The sequence below is a fragment of the Chelonoidis abingdonii genome, chromosome 7 (genome assembly GCF_003597395.2).
Source record: "Chelonoidis abingdonii isolate Lonesome George chromosome 7, CheloAbing_2.0, whole genome shotgun sequence".
NCBI classification, from domain to species: Eukaryota; Metazoa; Chordata; order Testudines; family Testudinidae; genus Chelonoidis; species Chelonoidis abingdonii.
Genome location: NC_133775.1, coordinates 80,349,386 through 80,377,291, shown reverse-complemented (window position 1 = coordinate 80,377,291; position 27,906 = coordinate 80,349,386). Strand labels below are relative to the sequence as shown.

General features: G+C 40.4%; 1 protein-coding gene across 1 annotated transcript in view; it reads left to right on the top strand.

The window, feature by feature from the left end:
• Window positions 1–27,906, top strand: part of DOCK2 (dedicator of cytokinesis 2) — a 538,858-nt gene that overhangs the window by 190,542 nt on the left and 320,410 nt on the right. The window contains exon 27 of the mRNA XM_032803688.2: window positions 14,155–14,250. Within this exon, the coding sequence (XP_032659579.1) occupies window positions 14,155–14,250 (96 nt within the window). The remainder of the gene's footprint in view (window positions 1–14,154; window positions 14,251–27,906) is intronic.

Below are 27,906 nucleotides of genomic sequence, written 5' to 3'. Positions count from 1 at the left end.
GCCCCAAATCACCCTTGTGAACCAAACTGAGTTAAGTCAGCAAAAACGTATTTCCTTGCACCTTTGTAACTTGGAAAAGTTTCAATATATTTTAAATTCTAAAAAATGGGGCATTTTGCAGAAATAAGATAATGCTTGTGTGGCTGGAGGGGCACAGTGAGGTTGCTCAATCAGGGCAAAATGCATAGAATGGGGCAGATGATCCCCAAAACCAGTGGTTTATCTAATATTTAGATTCACCAAGGCAGCGACAAAGCAGCTTCTGCAATACCTTCCTGGTGACCCAGAAGCCAAAACACAGTTCTCTTAAAGCAACCCAGCCTATGGACTCCCTCCCAGACAGCCAAGTCAAATATTATGATTACTGAAAATCTTGTTCATCATAAAAGAAGTTCTACCAATCCCAAAGGATCAGACACATTACCCACCAAGTTAATGAATACTCCAGGGTTACAGGATAAAGTGAATTTGTAAATAAACGTTTCACCTCTGTAGATTTGAATTCAATCTCAGCCTGGGACAGAAGTGAATTGTGTCACAGATTGCGTAACACTGATAGCTGGAAGTATCTGCTTGAGAAGCCATTGGTTGGTTTCCTGCAGCTCCCGTTGGCCGGGAATGGCGAACTGTGGCTATTGGGAGCTGCAGATGGCCGTGCCTGTGGACAGTCAGCAGATTATCCTGACGGGCCGCATATTGCCCACCACTGCTCTAGAGGAAGGGTGATGATTGATTTACTACAATGACCTCATTTACACATTACCCAGGCTGTTGACCCAAGACGCTAAGGCCTATTTAAATAACAATTAGATGTAACAATAATAACTTGATTATAAACTATCATCTTCAACTATAATCTGTGTATAAGATTTCCATGCATTTTAACTCCATGTTAATTTTGGAGCATCTGCATTGTTCCTCTAAGATCATTAGAGATGAAAGAAATTGTCAAGGCTGATTAGTCACTCTGGCACTTTGCGTGCAGAAGGTGGGGCCCCGCAATGATTCTAAAAATTAATACTGGCCACTCTAACCTTGGGAATTTAATACCAGCCTACAGCTTTTCTCTGCCCTTGGATGGTAGATGCTGCCATGTGCAAACCACCCCCAACCCTTTGAGAATCCAGGAAGGAGCACTTGGGAATTCCTTCCTGTGGGGTAACCTCAAGCCCCTTCACAACGCTACTCCTCCCCCTCCCAGAGGGAGGGGGAGGAAGAGAGCTGATAAAGAAAACAAAGGAAATCTGCTGCTGCCACCAGCTAATTAAACAACGTGTACAAATCTTTTAGGACACACACACACAAAAACTCAATCCTGTTCTTAAAAAAGATAAATTTTATTAAAACAAAAACAAAGAAAATACCTCTGGAACTTAGGCTATTGGGCTAGATTTAAAATAAGCAAATATAATAATTAAACATCAAAAATGGTTTTTTTGAGGTCCACTTTAATGGTTACAAGCAAAACAAAAGCATTTGGGGGGTTAGCACAGAGGAGTCCACAGCTTTACAGAAATAAAAGAGAGAAACTTAATCACATCTTTCTAGACATTTTCTGATCTACTTACATATCTGGGGTTTCAAATTGAATAGTTTTAGGTATGATCTGGTGATTTTCATACCTGGTTCACAGCTTTTTACAGCATAGCTTCAGCCCTATTGTGCTCTGTCCCCTCTCTTTGGAGAACAACACAGACAAAGGGAAAGATTTTTTCCCAATTTTGAAAAGTTCTAGCCCTCCCATTGGCTCTTTTCGTCAGGTGCCCACTCACTTCCCTTTACCCATGTGTGCAGTGAGACTTTTTAACCCTTTACAGATAAAGCAAGTAGAGAACAGCTACCAAGAGGGATTCTATAGCTAACTGGCTGACTGGGTGTCCTCAAAAGAGAGCTAACCTCCCCCCTGATTTATCACAGAAATAGTTGACTAATTCTACATTTTCCACAGAACCCAATTGTTTAACTCAAACACTTATAGGTTTCCTTGTAAACTCTCAAAAAATTCATTTTGTACTCAGAATAAGTATTGCAAATTCACGAAGGATATGCTATATTTTCATAGACATCAAACCTGGTTTAAGTGCAAAATGGAACTAAGCCTTGACTATGGTGTCATAACCAGCCCCTCCTTAATAAGCAATCTCTTATTGTGCATTATTCTAGATATTATCAATGATGCTGCAGCCCATAGTGAAATGTATTAATGGGAAGAGACTGGATTGTGAGGACATTTTGTTCTGCTCCCTTCTTTAGGAAAGGAATCATGAGGAAGAAATGAGGAAAGCATTTATACTGTCAATTAGTGGCTAACTCTTTTTGTCAGTGACTGATTTTTTTTCAAGTAGAATTTACTCCAAGTCTTTTCCCCTATAGTTTTTATCAAACCATTAAGTGTCAGTTCACTATTAGTATATCTACAGCTATGATAAAATGTTTCACTATTTCTTCTTTCTGGGGCCTCAGCTCTACTTGATTCAGTTTTAAAATGTCCTTTTACAGTACATGACTTCTTGTGGCCTGCCAATTCCTTTGTTTCCAAGTGCTTCCAAACACATTGTTGAAAATAAACAGAACCAAAGCAAACCCCCAGAACTAATTGTACATTCCTACAGGTTAGGAATAAACAGAATCCTCTGCTGAAGTATTTGCCTCAGATGGTTCTGAGAAAAGAGAGCCGATAATTGTAAAGTCCGGTAATTTAATGGACTGGAGGTATGACTCAAGGAAACCATGCCCAAGTGCAGTAAAATAAAGCAAGCCTTTCAAAAAAAAGCTGTCCTGAGGTTTCAGCATGCAAAGATCTGGAGAAAGTTTAGGGTTTTTTTTCCCAAAGATATTATAGGAAATTTCCTTACATATCACACGATTATCATCAGTTTTGTAGTATTTCAGTTTTTTCAGACTTCCATCAGAAAGTAAATTTATGAAGCATTATAATAATTCACCCAAGAAGAAATTAAGCTGTAAAAACATGTATGGCACAGTGAATACAAATAACAAGCTAAAAATAAAATATTTCATAGGTTGAAAATCCTTTTGAGAACTGACAAAATAATTCCTTACATTTTTCTGGAATAAGCTTGAGACAAATTACTACAAAACAATTTCAGCCTATATATGTGGATAAACAGGGAGGCACGTTATTGACACGTAAGTCAGTAATACTGCAGCTTTTGGAACAACTGTGGTTTTGTTCAAGAGAGGTGTGATGATGGCATTTTTTGATTCGGATTAGTGCCCCATGATAGATAAATAATTAAAATAATGCAATAGATGAAATCAGATTATTAAAATGTTGAGTTAGGAGTTGTGTAAAAATATGTGGTATAATATCCTCACATAGTAGGGAGACTTTAGCAAAGCTTTTGATACGGGCTCCCACAGTATTCTTGCCAGCAAGTTAAAGAAGTATGGGCTAGATGATTGGACTATAAGGTGAATAGAAAGCTGGCTAGATCGTTGGACTCAACAGGTGGTGATCAATGGCACCTTGTCTAGTTGGTGGCTGGTTTCAAGCGGAGTGCCCCAAGGGTCAGTCCTGGGACTGGTTTTGTTCAATATCTTCATTAATGATCTGGAGGATGGCGTGGACTGCACTCTCAGCAAGTTTACAGATGACACTAAACTGGGAGCCGTGGTAGATACTCTGGAGGGTAGGGATAGGATACAGAGGGACCTAGACAAATTAGAGGATTGGGCCAAAAGAAACCTGATGAGGTTCAGCAAGGACAATTGCAGAGTCCTGCACTTAGGATGGAAGAATCCCATTCACACTTACAGACTAGGAACCAAATGGCTAGGAAGCAGTTCTGCAGAAAAGGACCTAGGAGTTGCAGTAGACGAGAAGCTGGATATGAGTTGACGCTGTGCCCTTGTTGCCAAGAAGGCTAATGACATTTTGGGCTGTATAAGTAGGGGCACTGCCAGCAGATCAAGGGACATAATCATTTCCCTCTATTCGACATTGGTGAGGCCTCATCTGGAGTACTGTGTCCAGTTTTGGGCCCCACACTACAAGAAGGATGTGGAACAATTTAGAAAGAGTCCAGCGGAGGGCAATAAAAATGATTAGGGGGCTGGAGCACAGGACTTATGAGGAGAGACTGAGGGAACTGGGATTGTTTAGTCTGCAGAAGAGAAGAATGAGGAGGGATTTGATAGCTGCGTTCAATTACTTGAAAGGGGGTTCCAAAAAGGATGGATCTAGACTATTCTCAGTGGCAGCAGATGACATAACAAGAAGTAATGGTCTCAAGTTGCAGTGGGGGAGGTTGAGGTTGAATATTAGGAAATACTTTTTCACCAGAAGGGTGATGAAGCACTGGAATGGGTTACCTAGGGAGGTAATAGAATCTCCTTCCTTAGAGGTTTTTTAAGGTCAGACTTGTCAAAGCACTGGCTGGGATGATTTCGTTGGGAATTGGTCCTGCTTTGAGCCGGGGGTTGGACTAGATGACTCCTGAGGTCCTTTCCAACACTGATGTTCTATGATTCTATGACCTATGCCTAGAAAGACTATCAAAGGAATACAAAAAGTGTAAAACATTAAAGAAGAAACAGCAGCAGAAATGTTAGTAATGCTATTATTAAAAAAAAGTCTGCTACCTAGTATCAGAGGCAATGACAGCAGTGAAATTGATTACAAAAGAGGGGAGCTAATGCACCATAGACCTAAATGTTCCCATATTTCCTTGGCCATTTGAAGCAGTGCTAATACATCAGGATTCCAGGGCTCTCAATATTTAATGCTGCAGTTTTTCCTTGTAAAAGTTCAAGAGTGAAGTTTTTCAAGCCTAAAAAAGCCTATATATTTTTTTTCAAATTATAGTGGTAATCAATGCACTAAAGAGAACTACAATTAATATAAGCATCTTGAATTCTAACAGGGGACAAAGCATAAAACACCTCTTACAGCATAACATAAAAATTCCAGCAGAATTGTCAGTTTTGAACCCCACCGTGTAATTTCATGACAAGAATTCTTACCAAAAGACTACTTAGAAGTGCTGCAATTCCAGCAGCGACACAGGGTGCGACTTCTCTGTGTGAAAAGAAAACCATCTCTGCAGATTTCATGAAGTAACATTGAACACTTTCTAAGAAAGTAACAGATATTTCTCAGGACTGATATGGGTGGTTATGCAGCCAATGCTCTTAAAAGGTAGTAATTTTGCACACCTTCACTGGAGTGTTAAAAAGCTGCTCAGCAATCAGAAAACTCAGAGATGACATTTCCAGCTACTGAGTGTGAGGTGTTGTTCTGTAGCCAAGTAATAACACACACTGGTGGATAAGCAAAGTGTGTTGATAAAAACTAGAGTTTGAAAGATCCTTAGAATCTGCATTATGAGTTATTTATTTTATTGCATTTAACTTATGCTCTGGGTTAATGTTAGATGTCTTGGCTCAGTGGTTATTTTCCTTTTCAGCTGATATAAATGAGCATTGCAAGGAATAGGGGCTTTTTCAGCTTAATTACATTTTTTTTTTTACTCCAAGTTGCCTCCCTGATCCTTTACTAATACACTCTTTAGTAACTTGACCCAGCAGCACATCTTACCATGGAAAATTATATGTCACAGTCTAGTAAGTTACAGTGTACAAGGATAACTATTTATTTTTTCTTCAACAGTAAATACACACTACAGTTAAAAAAAAAAAAAAAAAAAAAGCAAACCCAGTGCTAAATCGCAGCACTCTCCCTTCATATGGCAATATCAAATGTTGCGTGCTTCAAGACAAGACCCACGGGGCTAAGGGTAAATAATTGAGTTTAGGCATCAATGAGCAGGCAGAAGATGTTGGAGGACATTCAGAGAAGGAAAATACCTACAGCAGGGGTTCTTAAACTTCATTGCACCGCGACCCCGTTCCGACAACAAAAATTATTACATTACCCCAGGAAGAGAGGCAAAAGCTTGAGCCCTGCTGCCCCAGGCGGGGATGCCAAAGCTGAAGTCTGAGCCCCACCATCCTGGGCAGGGGGCCAAAGCCAAAGCCCATGGGCTTCAACCCTGCTGCCCAGGGCTGAAGCTGAAGCCTGAACTCTGCTGCCCAGGGCTGATGTTTTGGGCTTTGGCCCTGGGCCCCAGTAAGTCTAATGCCAGCCCTGGCAATTCCATTAAAACAGGGTCACAACCTACAGTTTGAGAACCACTGATCTACAGAAAGGATTGAAAAAGAAGATCGCATTTGGGTATAAATACCACAGCATTCATCAGGAGCATGATCTGGAGGTATATGAAAAATTTGCCATGAGGCTAGATTATCAAAAGCTAATTATCTTCTGGAATTTAGGTCTGACATTAAAATAATGCTAGTAATTATGCAAAGTATTGAAGTAAAAGAAATAAATAGGATGCCTTCCGTTGAAACAAAGGAGCTGCTGAAAACAGTAGCATCTGTAGCTGGCAGATGTTTTCATCACAAGGCTGACAAACATATATATTCTCTCTCTGTATATATTCTCACTACTGTTGTAACCTGTATGTATGTTACCAAGTGCTAGCCACATTTATCAAGAGCAGAAAAGCACCATCTAAATTCTGAGTGTGACAATAAGAGCAACTCTTTTGAGTTTTCTAATAAATATATGTATTGAGTTTTTGAATTATAGTATGAAAAGCTTATCACAATTATTTTAATAATTGTACTTCAGGTCTGGAGCAAAACAGTTATTCTCACTTTAGTACAATTTACTTTGTCATTTAGATATATATAGCACAATTTCAATATTATGTAATAAGTTTTCTTTCAGATATGCATACGTATACATTTTCTGTTCTACTTCCATATCAAAGGAAGTGTCATGCTATGATGTCATTATCAGTCATTGTAGAACATGTGATGAACTTAAATAGTAGTTCCACACCCAAAAAACCCTACATTAAGAGAACATTATTAAAGTTTCAGAGGCAAGCCCCAAAAGTTAGGAAATGCCAGAATTAAGGTTGCCTGTGCAACCTTAATTTAGCCCCCTTGTACATGTCTATTATGGTAGTCTTTAGTAGGGATGCCAACAGTACCTTATTTCTTCATCTCTGTACAGCAAGATTGGGAGTTGCTGAGTGCTGCAAAAAAGCAGCATGATATATCCTGGTGAATGTAGGATTATTAATTATTATTATTATTTATTTATTATTTATTGATTGATAATATCAGGAGGAGGAGTGGAGTGGGGTGTTAAGAAAACTGTTCCTTATTTTTGGCAAACCCTAGTCTTTGGTTCGATGATTGCATACTGTTTTTCCAACAAGACTTCTGCCTCCTTTAATGTACAGGCTACATCAGCTCTGGGATGAATCCAAGTTTGTAGTGAAGGAAGCTATTGTCTCTATTACCCCTGACTCATTTGTTACTGAAATTGGATGGCAGGGGACTGCAGGATGAAAAAGAATAGTATCATGGTTAACGCAGTTGAATGCTGCCTGGAGTACTGGATTCTATTCCTGCTTCTGCCACAGAGTTTGTATGTGACGCTAGGTTAGTTACTGAAATCAGACTTTTAACAGGAGTCACCAGTTGTGTGTTCCACAGTTTCTGGGTTCCTGTATTGAGACCCTGGGGTCTGGTTTTCAGAAGTGCTAAGGACAGTTGAAACTGAAGTCCATGTGTGCTGTGCTTTGACCATATAAAGTGCTATATAATGATAAATATCTGAAAAATCAGGTACCACGCATCTCAAATTGGGCACTTAATCTTAGTGGCTACCTACGAACTTGTTCTCTCTATGCGTCAGTTCCTCAGCTGTAAAATGGGGATAGTACCACCATCTCATCTCACAGGGGTATTGTGAAAATAAATTCATTATTGTCTGTGAAGCACTCACTATTGTATCTTGTGACAATCCTAGAACAGCCCATGAGGAATGTGTTAATTCCCTCCGCACAGCAGGGTTTGAATACTGAGCAGTAAATAAGTCCTGTGGCCACACAGGGAGCAATGAGAATAAAATGATATTGAACAACTGCTCATTTGGCGAGCAGCATCTTGAGGCAGGGGATCCTGTGGAAGAAATAGTATATAGCCAAGCAATTACAGACTGAATCATATTGCATATGCATAAGGGGTTGATTAAGGTTCCACAGGCAACCTAAGTTCTGACATTTCCTAACTTGTAAGGGTTTGACTTTGCAAACTTTTCCACCATATATGAGTGTATGCTGACTGAATACAGGCCATTGCAAACTTCTACAATGCACTCTGCTGCAATGTTTCAAACTTTATTTCTAGCACCCCTAGTTTTGGATATTATTAAAGCGGAGATATAGATATAATCATACTACAGGAAATGGATGGATAATGGATCATGGTAGTGGATAATGGTAGGTGAAATTTGTCAAATGAATAGTTGATTCACCCAAAAATGCAGTTTTGGTTGGCCTGATGCTGTTCACGAATCTATCGAATAGTTTTGAGAGTTGGAGGACTCCCATATAATTTTTAGTCCAATGATTGAGAGAGACCTGTGCCAGAATATCCCATAGCCTCCCACTTCCAAGGTCAGTGCTCTGCCTGATATTTTCAAAGTTAGAAGAGAGTCTGTCACCAGCCAGAAAAGTCCATTTTGAGTCTGTTTGTTAAAACCAAAATGGATGTCTTTTTGTTCACTGAATTTTTTTGCAATTTTCAGATTCAGTGTGGGTTGAACTGCTTCCTTCTCCCTGCTCCCCGAACTGCCAGAGAACTGAAAAATAAACATCTACCACTACTAAATTGAGACCACTAATCCCATTGCATTCACGATGAGAATTGACACACGCAAACTAGAAGAGATCTTGTCTTCCAAACTGCAAGTCTAAGCAAATACTTCTCAAATACCTCACTTACTCACAAACAGTTGTCCAGGCTGTTCAGCAAATTACTTACAACAATTATGTTTATAGATGTCAAGATCAGTTTGTGAACAAACTGGGTAAATTTGCATTAATTTTATACCCAATGAATAACTTCTCCAGGCCTAATAAAATGAGTGGGAATATAAGTCATAAATTATATAGTAACTCGATAATGGGGGAACTGTGTGCATGGATGTTGGAACCCTAGCAGTATGTTCAATAATGTGAACTCTTAGAGGGATAGACTGAGTCCATAAATAATGTTTAGTAGCATATAGAAACTAGAGGTATGGATTTAATAAATATAATGAAATATTTGAGAGGATAACTTTCATTCTAGCAATATACCTGAGGTGCTGAAAAAATGGGCAGATTCAGTAACTGCAAGGGTATGACCATCAGATGATAGTTAAGAATCTGTGATCCATCCCAAGGTTCTGAAATTTATTAGTATAGCACAGGGAGGAAGAGTACTTGGTATGTTAATCTTGGGATAGTAAAAACAACTCAGTGCATCCTGTTAATCCAATAAAAAACTATTCCATTTTATTAGAGTTGTGTTTCAAACAGTTCATTACATTTTAGGCTTCCAAAACTAGCCAAAATGGTAACGGTAGAAAAAACGAAGACAGCTACTTATACTTTGTGTAAATAATTTGCATACCAATAAAAATTAATGACTTTTTGTAAATGAAACCCTGACGAGCATTATAAATATTGGAGTTGATAAGCCAACAATTGGAATACACATCTGGTAACTCTGCTCTTGTAGAGGTGACAGGCAAATTGATGAACAAGTGACATGGAGTTAAGAACGTAAGAATGGCCATATTGGGTCATACCAGTGGTCCATCTAGTTCAGTATCCTGTCTTCAGACTGTGGCCAATGCCAGATGCTTCAGAGAGAATAAACAGACGATGGCAATTTCTCGACTGATTCATGCCTTGTCATCCACTCCCAGCTTCTGGCAGTCAGAGGCTAGGGATACCCAGAGCATGGGGTTGCATCCCTGACCATCTTAGGTCCATCAATGGGTATTAGCTATCTTCCATGAACTTATCTAATTATTTTTTTAACCCTGTTATAGTTTTGGCCTTCACAACATCCCCTAGCAACAAATTCCACAGATTGACAGTGCATTGTGTGAAGAATTTCTTCCTTATGTTTCTGTTAAACCTGCAGCCCATTAATTTCATTGGGTGACCTCTGGTTCTTGTGTTATGTGATGGGATAAATTAACACTTCCTTATTCACTTTCTCTACACCATTCATGATTTTATAGACTTCTATCATATTTTCCCTCAGTGGTGTCTTTTCCAAGTTGAAAAGTCCCAGTCTTTTTAGTCTCTCCTTGTATGGAAGTTGTTCCATACCCCTAATCATTTTTGTTGCCTTCCTCTGTACCTTTTCTATTTCCAATATAATTTTATTGAGATGTAAAAGCAGCAAAGAGTCCTGTGGCACCTTATAGACTAACAGACGTATTGGAGCATGAGCTTTTGTGAGTGAATACCCACTTTGTCAGAGGCATGCATCCGATGAAGTGGGTATTAACCCACGAAAGCTCATGCTCCAATACGTCTGTTAGTCTATAAGGTACTACCGGACTCTTTGCTGCTTTTACAGATCCAGACTAACATGGCTACCCCTCTGATTTATTGAGATGGGGTGACCAGAACTGCATTCAGCATTCAAGGTGTGAGCATACCATGGATTTAGATACTGGCAGTAGGATATTTTCTGTCTTATTTTCTATCCCTTTCCTAATAGTTCCTAACATTCTGTTACCTTTTGACTGCCACTGCACATTGAGCAGATATTTTCAGAGAACTGTAGATGATGATTCCAAGATCTCTCTCGAATGGTGACACCTAATTTGGATTCCATAATTTTGTGTGTATAGTTGGGATTATGTTTTCCAACATGCATTACTTTGCATTTATCAGCACTGAATTTCATCTGCCATTTTGTTGCCCAGTCACTCAGTTTTGTGAGACTCCTTTGTAATTCCTCACAGTCTGCTTTGGACTTAACTATCTTCAGTAATTTTGTATCATCTGCACATTTTTCTACTTTGCTGTCCACCCCATTTTCCAGACAACCTATGAATTTATTGAACAGCACTGGTCCCAGTACAGATCCTGGGGGGCAGAGGGTGGTGGGAGAGGGGCATATTTTCCTGGTCTGATGGCCATGAATCCTTGCTGTGAAAGCACATGCATGCCATCTGCCCATGAGGTGGGTAATCTACATGTTGCATTCAGTGTAATAAACTGGATAGCCCTCACTCTGCTGCTGGACTTCTGCTTGCATTCTTTTTATTCCTGCAGCTTTTTTTCTTGGGTGTTTTTTGTTTTGATTTTTTTGGGGAGTGTGTGTTATTTTAGGGGGTATGTTTATTGGCCTATGTGTTCAGAACATTAATGAGATGTATCTGGCTCTCAGACTCCCCCTCTACACTCTTGTGCAAAACAACCCTGTTAGCTGCTCCTGTCCATTAGCTCCTCTGGTAGCTTAGGAGCAAGCCGTTTTTAAACCCCTATTCTCCCTGAATAGCCCTGTCCCCTGGTTAATGGTCCTTAAAGGGAATAGGGGTCAAAGCCTCTATAAGAAGCTCTCAGCCCTTGCCTAAAAGGCCACTAGGCTCAGCATATTTCTTTCCTTTTCTCCCTCCCCCACCTCCGCAAACAAACAGACCAGCTATATACTTCACTCAAGCAGCAAGCACACAACCAACAAACAAACTCACTCCAAGGTCACATAGTTTCTCCTCCTTCACCTGGAGAATTATCTTGCAAAACTCCCGTTATCTGCTCCTGTGCATAGTCATTCAAGAGTTCAGTCAATGGCTTAAAATAAAGCTTCAGGTTTGTTTTTCATGTACTAAATATTGCCACAGAGTCTGGTTTATTCCCCAGCCTATAACCAATCTCCTGGAAGTGACCCTTTTAATACGCTGTGTCCCAAGGACCCACGCAGTTCCACAGGGACAGGCCCATGGCCTCTGCAACTCTGAGACTGGGCCTTTGGCACCAGCGATCCTTGTTTGTCTCAGTGCCCCCTTGCAGCCAATCCTGCCAAGCCAGAGTCCTGCAAAAGGCTTATATTGTGCCCCCTCAGGGTACAATGTTCTGAGTGAATATTTACAGAAATATAGGCAGCCTTTTCAAAACAATGTAACCATTTATTAGTCACCTGGAGTATGGAAGGTTATGTTAGCATAGAGAGGCAGAAATTAAGCCATGACCCATCCTGGTGAAACCAGTGCCGTGATGAGCCAGCCCAGCTATGATGATATACTCCATCTCTGGCTCCCTCTCTTGTCCTTTTATTCATCCATTCAGAGTTTGTGTGTCCCTCCAAAAGGGCCGTCTTTCTTTCCAGTCACCTTTACACCTTGTTCTCCAGCCCAGGTCACAAGACCTGACTACTGGGGTTTCCTGCTATTAGGAATGGATTGTTCAGTCAGTGGGGCATCTACTTGTCATGCTGGACCCTCTGTTGATTTGAGTTGGCTTCAGATAGTTTTTTTAACAGCTCTTCATTTCATCAGACAGCAAGGTGACCCAAGGGCAAACACCTCCTGTCTCCTGTACTGTTCCAGTAGCAGTGCCTTTTGCACCCAATGGGTAGGAATGCAATGTACAGAGGGAAACTGAGGCATACTAGGTTTCATAAAATATAGTACAGAAAATTCCCATTGTGTCAAAAATATGAACTGAGGAATAACTCTATAGCAGCAAAATAATTATAGTATAGCAGGATATTATGAGTTTGCAAAGTATAAAAAGCAACAAAATATATATTCAGTTAGTATTAAGTGACTAATAACTCAGAAAAATCAGTGAAATTAACATCAGAATCATATTGCCCTAAACTTAGTGATGTAAATATATTGAATTGTTTGGAAAGGAAATTTTTTTAAAGTTCTGGAAAACATTTGTTTGAGAACTTGCCCAATTATATTACATGCTGATTTCTTTTATTATAGGGTTATAAATCTATACAAATAGGTTTTGTGATAAAAATAAGACAAACTTATTAGCTGTTGCTATGATTTAACTGTATTTCAGAAACAAAACTTGCAAGTGTCACTTGAGACTACTACCAACCATCTTCAGTTTGTAAAATTCCAATGATTCCCATGACAGATGTGAAGCTATGGAACATAGTAAAGAGTATGAATGAAGAACTGCAGACTTACAGCGCTGTTAAATGAAAAATAGGTCTGGCTCATGTACTTGGGAACTTCTCAGGGTTACATAAGTCTGAAAAATCTGCTTATGTGGTCTGCTGGCAGGTGAAGCCGGTTGTACTGTCCAGAGCTGGCTCCAGCTTTTCTGCTGCCCCAAGCGGCAAAAAAAAGAAAGGAGTGGTGGCACTTTGGCGGCAGCTTCATCGCGCTGCTTCTTCTGCGGCACTTCGGCAGTGAGTCCTCCCTCTCTTCCTCTTCAGCGGCAATTCGGCAGCAGCTCAAAGAGGAAGAGAAGGAATAAGGGACCCGCCACCGAATTCCCGCCAAAGACCCGGACGTGCTGACCCGATACCGGACAGAATGCCGCCCCTTTGAATTGACCGTCCCAAGCATCTACTTCCTACGCTGGTGCCTGGAGCCGGCCCTGGTACAGTCTTGAGTGAAAGACTTAAGATTTCATCCGTGTGATTTCTGAGAGAGTTATGTTTTAAAAAACAAAACCCAAAGCATTCCTCGAGACATGACAAAAAGTCTCTTGGTTAACTAGCAGAGCAGGCTTAGTGAGGGATACATACAGTAGCTTCCATATCATAATCTTTTTTTAAAACCGCATTTCTCAGCATAATGCTTAAGTGCCTTATGAAGAAGGATTACCACCACAGTGGGCGGTGGTCTGGTTGTGAGATGCAAACCTGGAAACAAATATATTTTTCCTTCACTGTACAATTATTCCTTAATCATACCTTTTTTTAAAAGCAAACTTGGTGGCTATTAGCATTTGTAACTGCTTGTGCCACAGTTCAGTTTTCTCCTGGACACATGTTCTCTGTTGCTAGGACATTATGATAGTCTGATAACCAACCATATTGACTGGAACTAATGTGAGACTAGGGAGGGGTGTTGGCAAGAGAAGGCTCATATTCTGCTTGCCTTACTGAAATAAGTATTCCTTTTGAAATGAGTAGGATTGCTCATGTGAGCAAGGCAAGCAAGACTAGTCCAATACTTCACTCAAGGAAGTCATTCAACTATTGGAAGTGTCAGTAGTTACTAACCGAATCTTTCTTCTGCTTTAAAAAATATTGAATTCATGTAAATATTGGCTTTATCTTATTTTACAGGAATCAACTTATCATCACATTCAAGAACTAATGGTACAACTACTACGCACAGTGAACAGGACTGTTATTTCAATGGGGCGAGATGACACCTTGATAGTGAGTAGTATTTTTAAATTATTTTTTTTTTTAAAAAAAAACGTCTTCAGCATGCCTTAAAGATGGGTTTTCATGCAAACCCATTTTATTCCATTTTTTCGACTAATGCTTTATCTGTAATATTCATTCTTGGTGGTCTTCTGGCAAACTGGTTTTCAGGTTTCAAATACAGGGACTAAATCATGTTCACCCTTGTAACACAAGCGGGCTTGTTACAGACAGAATGAGCACAACCCTGAATATTGCCAGCAGGATTTGGGCCTTAGCCACTGTCCTGTTTATATGTTAACCCCTTTTGTGTTGAAGTGAGTTACTGAATACCTGTATTTTAAAGGGAGAATCTACTTTGCAAAAAACAGTGTTTCTATTAATTTAAAATGAAAGTACCTGCTTAAAGTTGGTTGTCTGAATAGCTTACATAAAATGTTTTTACCTGCAGCCCCTTCAGCATTGCTTCTGCTGAGTTTCAGAGATCTCTTGCTTTTCAGAGCATTAGGACATTATTATCCTTCTTATCAGAAAGGAGACTGAGAGGTGACTTGGCTACAGTGTATAAATACCTTCACAGGAAGGAAACACTGGCTACTAAAGGGCTCTTTATCTAGCGGAAAAGGGCTAAGAAAAAACAGTGGCTGGAAAGTGAACCCAGGCAAATTGAAATGAGTAACTAGGCACAATTCTTTAGCAGTGACGGGTGATTAATCATAGAAACAAACTAGGAAGGGAAGTGGTGGACTCTGTCTCTTGATGTCTTTAAATCGAGATGGGGTGCTTTCTGGAAAATATTCTTCTGTCAAACAAGCTATTAGGCTAAATACAGGGTTAACTGGGTGAAATGTAATGGTCTGTGATATACAGAAAGTCAGACTTGATCTAAAAGTCTCTCTTGGTCTTAAACTCTATGAATCTATGGAACTAGCTGCTTTTTTGGCTCTGTGTCTGGAAAGAAGATGAAAAGTCCATCTTTTATCAATGGCTCTTTACAGTGGGAACATCAATCTCTTGTCCCAATCTGGTGAACGCTGCATGCAAAAGGCCATAGTCACTGGGGATGCTAACCTAAGTGCGGGAGATGCACAGCTCCATGGCCTGGGAATGCTGTGGGGGCCAAGCCAATGGTTTTAGGCCAATGGTTTATTGCTGCTGATCTGTGATTTAATTTAGGGACAGATTCTGTAGTGCTTTCTGTGTTTACTCTTACGGATAGTCCCATTGATTTGAATAGTACTACGTGTAGGGAGTAAAAGTTGCAGAATTTGGCCCTGCATTTGTATGTTGTTTGTTGTTAGTCTGGGAAAGTGGCTGCATGAGTCACAAACTTTGTTGAGACTGATGAGTGTGAATGCACCCTTCACTTAATTTAGCTGTAAAGATGAATTAATCACAAGCTTCCACCTAAGACAAAAGGGGTATGTGAACCCACCCAGGTTTAGACTAGGGTTATCAGTGTAAGTGGGGGAATGGTCCCGCTATTGTGGGGAACTTTCCCGGCTTATACACTACCTTGGTGAAATGGGCTAGCGAAAGTATCTGACTCTTCGCTCCCACTTCCTCTACCCAGAGGCCTGCCTGATGTCAAGGGCTCCCCTTCCACTCTCCTATGTGACAGAGTCCTTGTAACTACGACAAGGTTGGGGGTTTACCCCCCAGGTATCCTGGGCCCAGCCTTGTTGGTGTATAACTCTGGAAGAAGCCTGGGAAGAGGTTTTCGGGTGGGGTGCAGGCTGAAAGAGTGCTCTTGGTGCTGTGAGCAAATTAAGCTACTTTGAGACACAGGACGTTGTAGATAAACAAAACTGCATCAAAGAAATACCTGATTACCACCTATTTCTACCCCTTACTGGAACAACCTGCTAGACCCGAACTTTTGGGTAGCTGCTAGGGTCAAAATGGGTAACATTATGTCATGTATTTTCCATTAATCCCCAGCATTATAAATTCTTATGCTCTTCTGAAAAGTATCTACATACCACTTACTTAAAGGTGGAACTTGTTCTCCCAAGGCAGCAATGGCTCCTTTTATTTCCAGATGAAGTTCAGGGTGTTGGTTTTGATTTGTAAAGCTGAATGATTTGCATCCAAGTTATAAGAGAGAGTTATTGAATTAGAATGCAAGGGATATTGAATTCTGCAGAGGGGAAATTGGCTAACAATCCCTCAGTTTGAACATTTTAGCACTAGAGGCAGTATAGGTACAGTATGAGTCCATCAGTTCCTGAAATCATTTCTCCATTGATCCATCAGAGTCCAAATATTTTACCTTTCAGCACTCCATGTAAGTTTCAAATGTGCAGTCAGTTCTTTGTGTATATGAGAGTGTGAAAGAGATCCAGTAAGGAAGAAATCAGAAGTTGTTTTAGATGGGGATCTAATGACTCTGAAAGTCAATTTCGGTTGCATATTGGAGGTTTGAAGGTTACTTGTATGTGCATGCAGAGGCCCTGGTTTTGAGCATATTATCTATATATATAATCTGTAGATGAATATTGCTGACTTGGTTTTGAGTATGGTGAATGATCAAAAAACAAATCTAAATCACAAATACAAGCTAAATTGCAGCAGGCCTACTAGGATGAGTACTACATCATGAAGACAGGGTTTGTTGCAGTTGAAAAGGTGTGTGGATAAGCAAGTACTTTTATTGTAATTTATGAGTAAGCTAGACTTTATTCATAAAAATTGCACTCAGTGTTAAGGTCCAAATCCGGATGTCTGCGTGCATCCCATTGTATTCAGAGGTACATTCAGAGGTACATTGTATTCAGAGGTATATGCCTTTCAGATGCACATGCACATGCATATTTGGCCTTAAGATATCCTCTATCAAAACAACATCCCACGTAAGAGATGTAAGGATTGACCTGTGTGACCAATAAAGAAGAACCTCTGTTTTCATTTAAAACAAAATAAGAACACTTACCTTCCACCAAATCCCTAAATCAAAAACAAACAAGCCACCTAGACTTTGTCCTTGAAAAGATGGAAAATGTGGAGTGTTGCAAACTGCTCACTAGAGTCGACAGGGATGGAACATACTGCTTCCGCAATCCATCTAACTGCTATTAACCTAAGTACTTGAAAGACTAAAACTGGCAAAAAGAAACCAGGGATTACAACATAGAGATCACAGCCACTGTTTCTTTGGGCTGATGTATCAGAATTTTTTTAATGATTCTTGATGTGGCTAAACAATTTCTGAAAGTTCTGGCTACTATAACTTTTAGAGGTGATCTGCATAAGTATGCAAGGTGGCTTTCTACAAAATATGTAGATAATCTGATGTCTACTATAAAAACTATGGTGCTTGAGACTCTAGAAATACAGATAGGATGCTGTGGGATGGCTGAAGCCATTTTTAGCTAGTGTTTTCTGTAGAAAATTTGAGTTTTGATGTTGGCTTGCAGCTGTCATTTGGACAGATGTATGTTTCAAATTTAATGAAGTTTCCTTCTGTTTGGGGAAAGCAGAAAAAAAGTAACCTCAAATAACTTATGAAATTCTTTAAGAAGGGATAAAATCCACCAACTCATCTAAATTATTGCTGTTCTATGTAACGAACTACAACTGTGGTACTTGAAATGATGCCCGATATAAACTGCTATGACAATTACTATAACAATGTCAACTTAGCTTAAATCTAGTAAACCTAAACTAAAAAATAAATTTGAAGTACATTTGATGCTGACTCCCTGTGCTGTTTTTTGGATTTAATATGTTTATCTTTTTTTTTTTTTTAAGAGAGTTTGTTTACAGTGTGAAAGAATGGTACAAATGAGAAATTGACTATATAGGGGAAATACTCAAAGTGATTCTAGTGAGTGATGCCATTGCACAGAGGGAACAAATGGGAAAAGCCATTTTCTTTTTCGCTAATCTCTTTCAACTACACTAATTAAGCATTACTTGTAAACACAGCAAGTTAAAACATTGCATACAAAAGCCTGAGTAAGCCAAGGGTATCCCTTTAGATTTTGATCTCAACTTGGGAGGGAAAAAAAGATGAGTAGACAAGTTTACACATTTTATTTAAAAATGTAATGAATGCAATAAAAATATCTAATAAAAGTAAATGCTTCCCTGCAGTATTTGAAAAAGCTACATTGCAGCGTTAAGAAATCAACTGTGAAACAAACTATAAATGAACTGAAAGTGACTTTATTCTCTTATGTGCGTTTTTCTGAGCTTGGTCACTGAAAATCAAAGAGGAAAGAAGGGTGATGAGGAAATTGGATTTAAATTTTGTTTTGGTATAACAAGGGTGTCACTAGCAGCATTGTTAAGGACATTAGTTTACTTGCACGATATAATTTTAGATGAACAGTGTCGCTTTAATTTTGTAGTCATGGAGCTCCGATGACCTAATACCAAGTGTAGTGTGGACACTTCCCCCTATAATGTGCAGAGTTACTGTGACACTAATATTGCTAGTATTATGGAGCTAGGAAGACACAATTTTAAGTAACTAATTTTCCCCAGATATTCCTAGTGTCATGGTGACCCAAATGAAAGTCAGCTATCACAGCAAAAATTGATGGGACTATAAAAAGTTTAAATGTCTCCTGGTTCCCTTGTCTTTGTGTGCAGAGAATGTTTAAAAAAAAAAAGTGAGAACAAGTAAAAAGCTAGTTAGAAACTGTTTGTGACAAGAAATTGTCACATGAAGAAATTCAGTGGGAGATTTTAAAAGGGAACATCACATTTTTTTAAAAGAGAATATTCAATGTAATATTCAAATATTCAAAATATGCAATTCAATGTTAATTAAAAGAAAAGATTTAGTGATAGCAGATGCAGAGGGATGCTGACGGTTATGTCCACATGTCATTGTTCTGTGAAAGACAGACAGCTGCTAAAGTATAACACTAAAGAAAATGAGTAAATCTTTAACACCCAGATTTTAAAAAGTATTTAGGCATCACTGCATACAGCATTGCAATGCTTAACTGAGTTAGAGGTGTAAATTCCATCCACTGTCAATGGGATTAAGAGCTTAAATCTCTTTTGAATATGAGATTTTTGACTCCTAAATCAGTGATGAGTGCAACAACTCCTAAATACCTTTTAAAAATGAGGGGGCTACATCCCTCCTTTTAAGGCAAAATTGTCAGTGAGAGTGAGGGCCTCAGTCAGGAGTGTAGGATTTTGCCTGGGAATGTTTTGATGTAATTTAAATGAAAAAAAAGTTTTAAATTTAAACATTGTCTACCTCTGTGTGAACCCAAATGTGATAGCATCAAGCTGGTGTCCCTCCAACAATAAAACATGGAATTAGAAATGGATCCAGGCCCTTTTCACTATCCATGTTCAGAAAAATTGAAAAAGTAAACCACACAAGTGTGGAAAATATAGATTGTAAAATGCCCTTTGGGTCAGTTCTATCCTAGGTTCAACTTGATTGGGTGTAAATGGAGTTACAGCTAGAATGAATTTGTCCCTTTTGCTTTAAATTTAATGGGGGTGATAACAGGCTTGTAAGTGATTTTTTTTTTTTTTTTTACTTGAAAAATGAAATCTGCTTTCAAAGCATCTTCAGAGATCAAATAGCCTGCAGTATAAATGCATGGAGTATGAGTAAAAAGGGTCACTATTTAGATTAGACACAGACTTCTTAAAATGATTTCTGGTTGCTTTTGTAGTCTGGCAGCTAGAATAAGGTGAATCAGACACCACTTGCTCTCAATTTTGTCTTTTTTATTAGAGGTTGGTTGCTAGTCAATCTGTGTGACACTTCCATCCCTGCTGGCACCTGTAGTATTAGATATACATAGAGCCAGATACCATAATCAGTATCTGTGGGGGGACACACAAGTGAGAAGCTCCTTCTATCAGCTTGTCTGCTGCCCTCCTAACAGGTTCAAACCATGAACAGAGAATACTTGCTCCTAGGCATATATCATTGTACCGTTCCTGAGAGAACACAATGGAATAATTTTAGAAACATCTTTTAATTTTGTGTCTGAGCCTTAAATAATGTTAGCTGGAAAATTGGAGAGAGACAAAAGAGAAATGGAAATATACTTAAAACTTTAAGATGAAAACCTATCCGGAGATCTGACACCTTCCATTCAATAAGTCGTTTCATGAAAATGTTCAAATGATGTTATTAATACACCTTGGGCACTCCTTGAAATCTAATTCTCAGTGAAAAGCTGGCATTAACTCGGTTTGACTCATCAGACTGACACCGTTATGGTACCAGCAAACAAACGCAGTAGGCTGGTAGCCATGGACACAATGGATAGGCAAAAATAAACCCAGTAAGTATGTAAATATTATTGTGCTAGGAACAAACTTGAAAACAAACAACTACTACGTGTGAAAAAAAATGCTCTGGACTTCTCATTGTGATCAGGGCCAGTTCCAGGCACCAATGCAGCAAGCAGATGCTTGGGGCGGCACGTCCAGGTCTTCAGCTGCAATTTGATGGCGAGTCCCTCGGTCCCTCTCCGAGTGAAGGACCTGCGCCCGAATTGTCTCCGAAAAAGTGGCAGCGGTAGAGCTTTTTTTTTTTCCCCTACCGTTCGGGGTGGCAAAAACACTGGAGCCAGCCCTGGTTGTTATTGTAACACATCAATGTTCTTTTTTAAAAGTTTTTATTGGAAGTGGGAGATAGAAAACTAAGCTGTTCTATAGTTTAAATAAAGAGTGAGACTGATCAGTTTCTATGTGTTTTTAACATTAGATCAGTGGTTCTCAACCTTTCAGGAGTCTGATTTGTCTTGCGTACCCTACATTTCACCTCACTTTAAAACATATAGCAGATGGTATAGTGCTTACAAAAGCTTTTTTTCATTTTAAGATGGTAAGTGTGGAACTCAAAGCTTTCTTTGAAAAAATTCTACTGCCCGCGTGCACAAGGCGCTTTGTCTTCAAATGTTGTTGCAAATGTGCTAGCTTCATACTGTTATTTGACAGAGTTCCTCCACAACGGAAACACAAAGCTTGAGATGGATTGCTATTTATAGATCTGAATCCAAAAGCAATATATTCCTTGCAGAACTCACTATGGATTTATTTTTGGTCATTTTCAATGACTTACCATTTTGAATGTTGCTGCTACCGCCGCTTCCAGCTCCACGTTTTAAAAATCTATCCATTTTTACATGGCAACCACATACACACCATGACAACTTCAATGTCATTTACATGCTTGCATGCATAAGTAAATGACCTAGAATGCATGCCTAATACAGTGATATACACATGGCCATATAAGATAGTATATAGAGCAGCATAAACAAGTAATTTGTGTGAAATTTTAATTTGTACTGACTTCATTGGTGCTTTTTAGGAAGCCTGATGTAAAAATAGGCAAATATCTAGATGAGTTGACATAACCTCAGAGGTATGTGTACCCCTACGAGAACCACTGCATTAGACTACCACCACTATTTTTATCTATTGTTGCAGCAAATATATTTTCAGGTGTAGTTTTTATTTTAATCTGTTGAATCTTTCCTGCCAGCATCACTTACTTGCTGTGGCTGTTAGTCTCTCTGTGCTAATGTTTGCACATGGATGATAATACAGTCTGTCCTGCCTTTGTAAAGTGCTTGGAGAGTTATAAATGAAAATTAAGTTTAGAAAAATATAATCTCGCAGTATACAATCCCATATTGCATGATCCCATATTCTGTTTCATTCATTCATTCATTCACTGCACAGGATGGACCTAATCTGGGGGTGAATCAGGATTGTGTAGTGAAGTTGTTTTTGGGATTCCTGCCTCGTTGGTTACAGAAGTTAGAATGCCTGTAGTGATGTGAAGCAGAGGATTGTGGGAAAGGATGGTATCATGGTTAGGGCAATTGAACTCCACCCTAGAAACTTGGATTCTATCCTGCTTCTCCCACTAAGTTCCTATCTGATGCTGAGCTAGTCTCTTATACTAAACTTTTCACAGGTGGTCACTTTGCATCTAATTAAAGGCTACATCATAATGCATGTGCATGAGGGGCTGAATCAAGTTTGCATAAGCATTTCTCATTCTGACATTTCCTATCTTGAGTGCTTGACTTTATAACATTTTAATCCTTAACTTTGTATTTCTTTTTTATTGTTTAGTTTGATAAGGACAACCTTAACTAATGCTAAAGCAGGTTTTTTGTTTGGGGATTTCTTGTGAGTTAGAAAATATTTGTTTTGCTAAATCACTCGCTTGTCCTACAAAGTGGGTGAGGTAATATCTCTTTTGGACCAACTTCTGTTGGTGAGAGAGAAAAGCTTTCTAGCTACACAGAACTCTTTTGCCTGACCTGAAGAAGAGCTCTGTGTCAGTTTGAAAGCTTTTCTCTCTCACCAAAAGAAGTTGTTCCATCCAATAAAAGATTTAAATGTTTATTAGAGAATATTTAAATAAAGATGATACACAGAGTTTGATGCGTCAGTTATTAGTCATCACGGGTAACATACAGAGTATAGGGGACGCTGGTATTTGGTTATTGGTTAGCATATAATATATACAGTCTGTAATGTCCCCAATGCGGGGTGTACGGTGGGTGGGGTCAAGATACAGTAGGGGAGCAGTGAGGGTACATCGCTCATATAATGGGTTAAACATAGCAGCCATGATTAGAGTAGGCGGGCCGGGTAATGAGGACAGGGTGACCCTCACGTGGTGGAATCCAGGTCGGTGGGTTCAGGACTTAGGGGATATAGTTTAGTAGGGGGTTTTAAGGGTTTCCCCTTCCCCCCCGTGGTGCATGAAGCCATGACGGCTCACTCCTGGTATTGGCGGTGGCCGGTGATGTGTTCAGTGTAAATGTCCTAGACCACCGGATAGTGTCCGAGACCATCAAACGTCTCATGAGTCGCGCATAGCGACGGCCCACCCCACAGGCCCTAAGTACACGTTCGTTACAGGGGTCCCAGGCGCCTAGCGCCCCGACGATCAGGGCGTCGGTGTAAACCTCGTAGCCCTCTTTGCCCGCAAGGTGTCAGTCAAGGGGGCGTATTTTTCGAGTTTACGGGCTCGGGCTTCGCGGAACGCCGGGGTCCTGTTCTCGAACGGGATCGTCACGTCGACGAGGATGATCTTTTTCCGCTCCTCGTCCGTGACGACGATGTCTGGGCGCAGCGGGCTGTCGGTGCCGGGGATGGTGCGGTTGACTGCAATCTCACCGAGGTGTGGGTGATGGCCTTCACTAGGCGGTCCTGGACGGCGTTGTGGCGCAGCTGCCAGGCTCTGGCGTGGGGCTTGCAGCTGCACAGGACGTGGGGCGGGGTCTCCAGGGTGTACCCGCACTTCCTGCAGCGCTTGTCCCGGTTCCCGTGACGGATGGCTCCATTGAGTGGGAACGCAGTTCAGCCGGGCGCGGTGTATGAACCGCACCAGTTGGCGAACAAGCGGGTGAAGCTGCCCTGCGGGGAGAAGTGGTTGCTGGAGTCCACTTTGCTGGTCACCTCGAAAGGCCTTGCCCCTTTGGGGGCCCCCTGGTCGGGGTTTTTTTTCCTCAGGGTGTCCACGTAGAGCGCGTGGACGCGGCCTTCAGGGACTTTCTCCAGCACGCCTCTGGCTCCGGGGCTGACGGTGATGCTGCCTCCGTCTCGATCTGCGGCACCAGAACTCCCAGCTCCTGCCGCTTCCTCGCTCCATACCCAGCGCAGCCCAGTCGCTTCCCTAGTCGGCGCGTGGCGTTGCGGGCGCGGGACCACAACGAGGCGATTCACCCTGTCTCGGCGAATTCACCTTTCAGGGAGCCGCTTCAGGAAAAGTGGCTACATCCTGGCGGAGGTGGCCTGCCGATTCGCTTCTCGACGACGGTGCGTCAGGGCAGTCGCCGCGAACGCCTCTTTACTGTGGTGTCCGGGCACGTCAGGAGGCCGGAAGGCGTGCGTGATGACCGCGATGTCACAGAGGTCTCCCATGCGGGGGACATTGGCGCCACCGTGCCTTGTGGGCAATGTATAATGAGCTCGTTGCTGGCTCCCTGGGGCAGGGACAGCCACTTTTTGACCAGCTGCCGGATGGTGTTTGTCTGCCTTGTTGAGGGGCACCTTTGCTGAGGGCCAACCTCCACCCCCCCCCCCCCCCCCCCCCCCCCCCCCCCCCCCCCCCCCCCCCCCCTTGCCACGGCGGAACCTCTCAGGACGAAAGGCGATGCGAGGGGGATCAGGAAGGTGTTGAGGGCATTTGATCTTCTTGCCTGGCGCCAGCAGGGATGCGTCGATCTTGAGCGTCCTGCAGGATCTCCCGGATGGTGTCCTCAGGGGTCTGCCGGACGCGGATGCCCGTCGGCGTGCCGAGGTGTTGGTACGCCTGCCCTTCGGCCAGGGGAACGACGGGCTCGCCCTGGATCTGGAACTCTGTCGCCAGCACTGAGTCTCTTTTGCTCCCGTCGACGTGGAGGGACGCGCACTTTTTTGCATTGAAGCGGAGACCCGTCCACTCAGTGGCTCTCCCGATGGTGTTGAGCATACCCTGGAGCCTCTCGGGGTCGTCCGCGATCAGGACCAGGTCATCCGCATAGGCCAAGACCTCTCATCCACCTTGTCTTGCTAATATCCTGGGACCAACACAGCTACAACATCACTTGTCCTTCAACATGCAGTGCTTTTGGCGTACAAGGGAAAGAGTTGACATCCTGAAATTACATTCTTGGATTGCTGATTTTGTCCTGTACACTTACCATTTTAATAATCGTACCATTCCCTGTAGATAAGACCCTTTATTTTCAGTTTTTACTGATTTTTATTCCTGGGTTTTGAAAAAGTATGTTTTTTTTTCACTGACTTTCACCTCAATTTTGGACCACTCAGGTACATGAAAATACCGATTATGTTAAGAAAACCCAACACATTACATTAGGTGGTTAAGCATGGTGTAGTTCACCATGCGCATGCGTGGGGCATCTTCTACTACATTGCCTTACTTCAAATATCCTTGCATTTTCCACGTAGACTAATAATAAATTAGTCTACGTGGAAAATGCAAGGATATTTGAAGTAAGGCAATGTAGTGGAAGATGCCCCACACATGCGCATGGTGAACTACAGTTTATGAAATAAACCACAGCATTAAACTGCTTCTACTTTCAATATTCTGACCTTTCTCTTTCTGTGTCCTCCCGTCACAGCATTTACACCAATATTTACTCAGAAAATTGTGAAGTTAATTTTTTTTGCACTGATTTTCACACATTTTATCATTTTTGTAATAAACACTGATAAATTCCTGGATAATTTTAAACAAAATAAAAACCAGAAGGGAAGGGCCTTGTCTATAGAGCAGCTCAATTTCAACTCAAGTAGTCATGGTGTTCTCTGGCTCTTATATTTTAGTATTTTTGATAACTAAACACACCAATACATTTATACATCAGACTAGAACTGAAAATGTATTGAAACAGGACCTTTTAACCTCCATAATCTTAACATGAAACAATAAAGTAGTTAGCAAAGTTCATAGAACAGTTCACTATGAACGTCAGATTTACATGGGAAACACTTACACTACAATCAGGGATGTTAATGCAGAATCCTAAGAGTATACAGGACAAGATGAACTTCAGTCACCTTTTAGCCACTTTTGCTTGGCAAGGGTTTTTTTAAATGCTTCAGATTCTGAAATTGGAAACGTTTAACCAACTCCAATTCTGAAGCAGTACGGCGTTGATTGCTTCTTATATAATCTCTACTCTGAAATATTTCCTTGGTTAGAAGTACTCCATTTCCTTAATGTCATCAGTGCTCTTCCTGCTTTTGAACAATTATGATCATATGATAAAAATCACTACCATCAGACAGAAGCATTTACTAAACTAAAATATTTCATTTTTACAGGAAATTTTGGGTATGAATTACAATACATAACATTTGAGAGCTCAAACACACTTCAAGGGATGTGTGGATGTGGTTTAGTTACTCTCTAACTTACCCAGGTGTAGTCTGTGCATGGTCTGGGGCTGGGGCTATTCACTCCTGTATTTTAATCCTGACTCTGACCCTGACCCACTATGTTGTCCTGGACATTTCTCCTAACCAACCTGTTTTATTTTTCCCATATTGAAAATGGGAATAATACTTATATCACTAGCACTTGTTTGCAAAACATGTTGTAAACATTATAAAAATGGAAATACCATCAGTAATTTTATTTCCAGCATTTGACATAAAATTGTTGGAATTTGGCAGATTATATTCCCCAAATGAATACTGAGAAATAAAACACAGCACAATTACTACCATTTTTATGTAGTCACTGTTAGAAATGGAAACAGCTACTATAGCTAACCAGCAGTCTTCTTCCAGATATGGGCATATTTTTGTTTCTGATGCTGGTCCACTGGAAAAAGTCATAGTGAATAAAGTTGATTGATGCCGAACGAAAGACTAAGCAACATACTTCTCTTACTTGATCACACATAAGACAGTACCTTGTATTACACATGTTAATAGTATACATAGTTCACAAATAGTTCACAAAAAGAAAGCTAGAGACATTTGCTAAGTGGAGAACAAAAGGGAAAAATATACTTTACTTACAGTCAAAAAACACTTTGTAAATCTTTGCCTTGATCCCATAACTCTGGTGCACAGAATCAGGGCTGTCCAGAGGGGAGGGACAAGTGGGGCAATTTGCCCCAGGCCCCGCAGGGGCCCCAACGGGAATATAGTATTATATAATATTGCAACTTTTATTTTATGGAAGGGGCTCCCGAAATTGCTTTGCCTCAGGCCCCCTGAATCCTCTCGGTGGCCCTGCACAGAATTCCCTTTGACTCTAATGGAGAATTAGGCAGTGTTTTTAACTTACTCTATGGATCCAGGACTAAAGAGTTGAAACAATAACTATGATTTATACAATAAGTGGAAAACAACGAAAAATTGTACCTTAGTCAATATACTGGCTCTCAGTGCATCTGAGAGTCAAATCTATTTACTGACAGACAAATTCTTACTCCTGCAGAGTTAATAGTCATATGAAAGAGTAAACTGGATTTTATTCTGTCATCCACAAAATTGTCAGCTAAATTTAACTTTCAGAACCTTTGTTACTGGTATAGATGCAAAGGGCAGAAAACACAGCTTGGTTTTCATATTCCTGGTTAGGTTCGGAGAACAAACAGTTAAATAATCTTCTGACTTATTCTGTAAACTGAAAGAATTTGACATAAACACAATTAATATGGAACTAAAATAATTTGGTAAGGGAGGATTAATAGGGAACCCTACTGTGTCAGTTTTTATGAGTCATTTTTTCTTCTAATAATTGAACCTTAAATGTAGCAGTTAAGCTCTATGCTGAACGGTAGGATTCTAAGGCCATTCTGTATATTTATTTACCATGAAAAAGAGAGAGAGCAAAGTTGCAGAGTACTTGAAAAATATAGGAAAATGATTTTTCCTCTGCTTCTGTTTATTTGAATATAAGTGATATTTGGATTTTAATATTACCCTTTCTATTTCATAATGTACCATATATAGTTAGAAATAACTCATTCACAATGTGATAAATAAATGCAAACATTAAAACAGTCAAAGCCAAGCATAACCCTATAAAATTCACGGTGGCTAGAATTCTTCAGGGGTATGTGTCATAAACAGATAGCTAAGGGTTAATGTTTCTTTTACCTGTAAAGGGTTAACAAAGGGAACCAAACACCTGACCAGAGGACCAATCAGGAAAACGGATTTTTCAAAGCTCAGGGAGGGAAT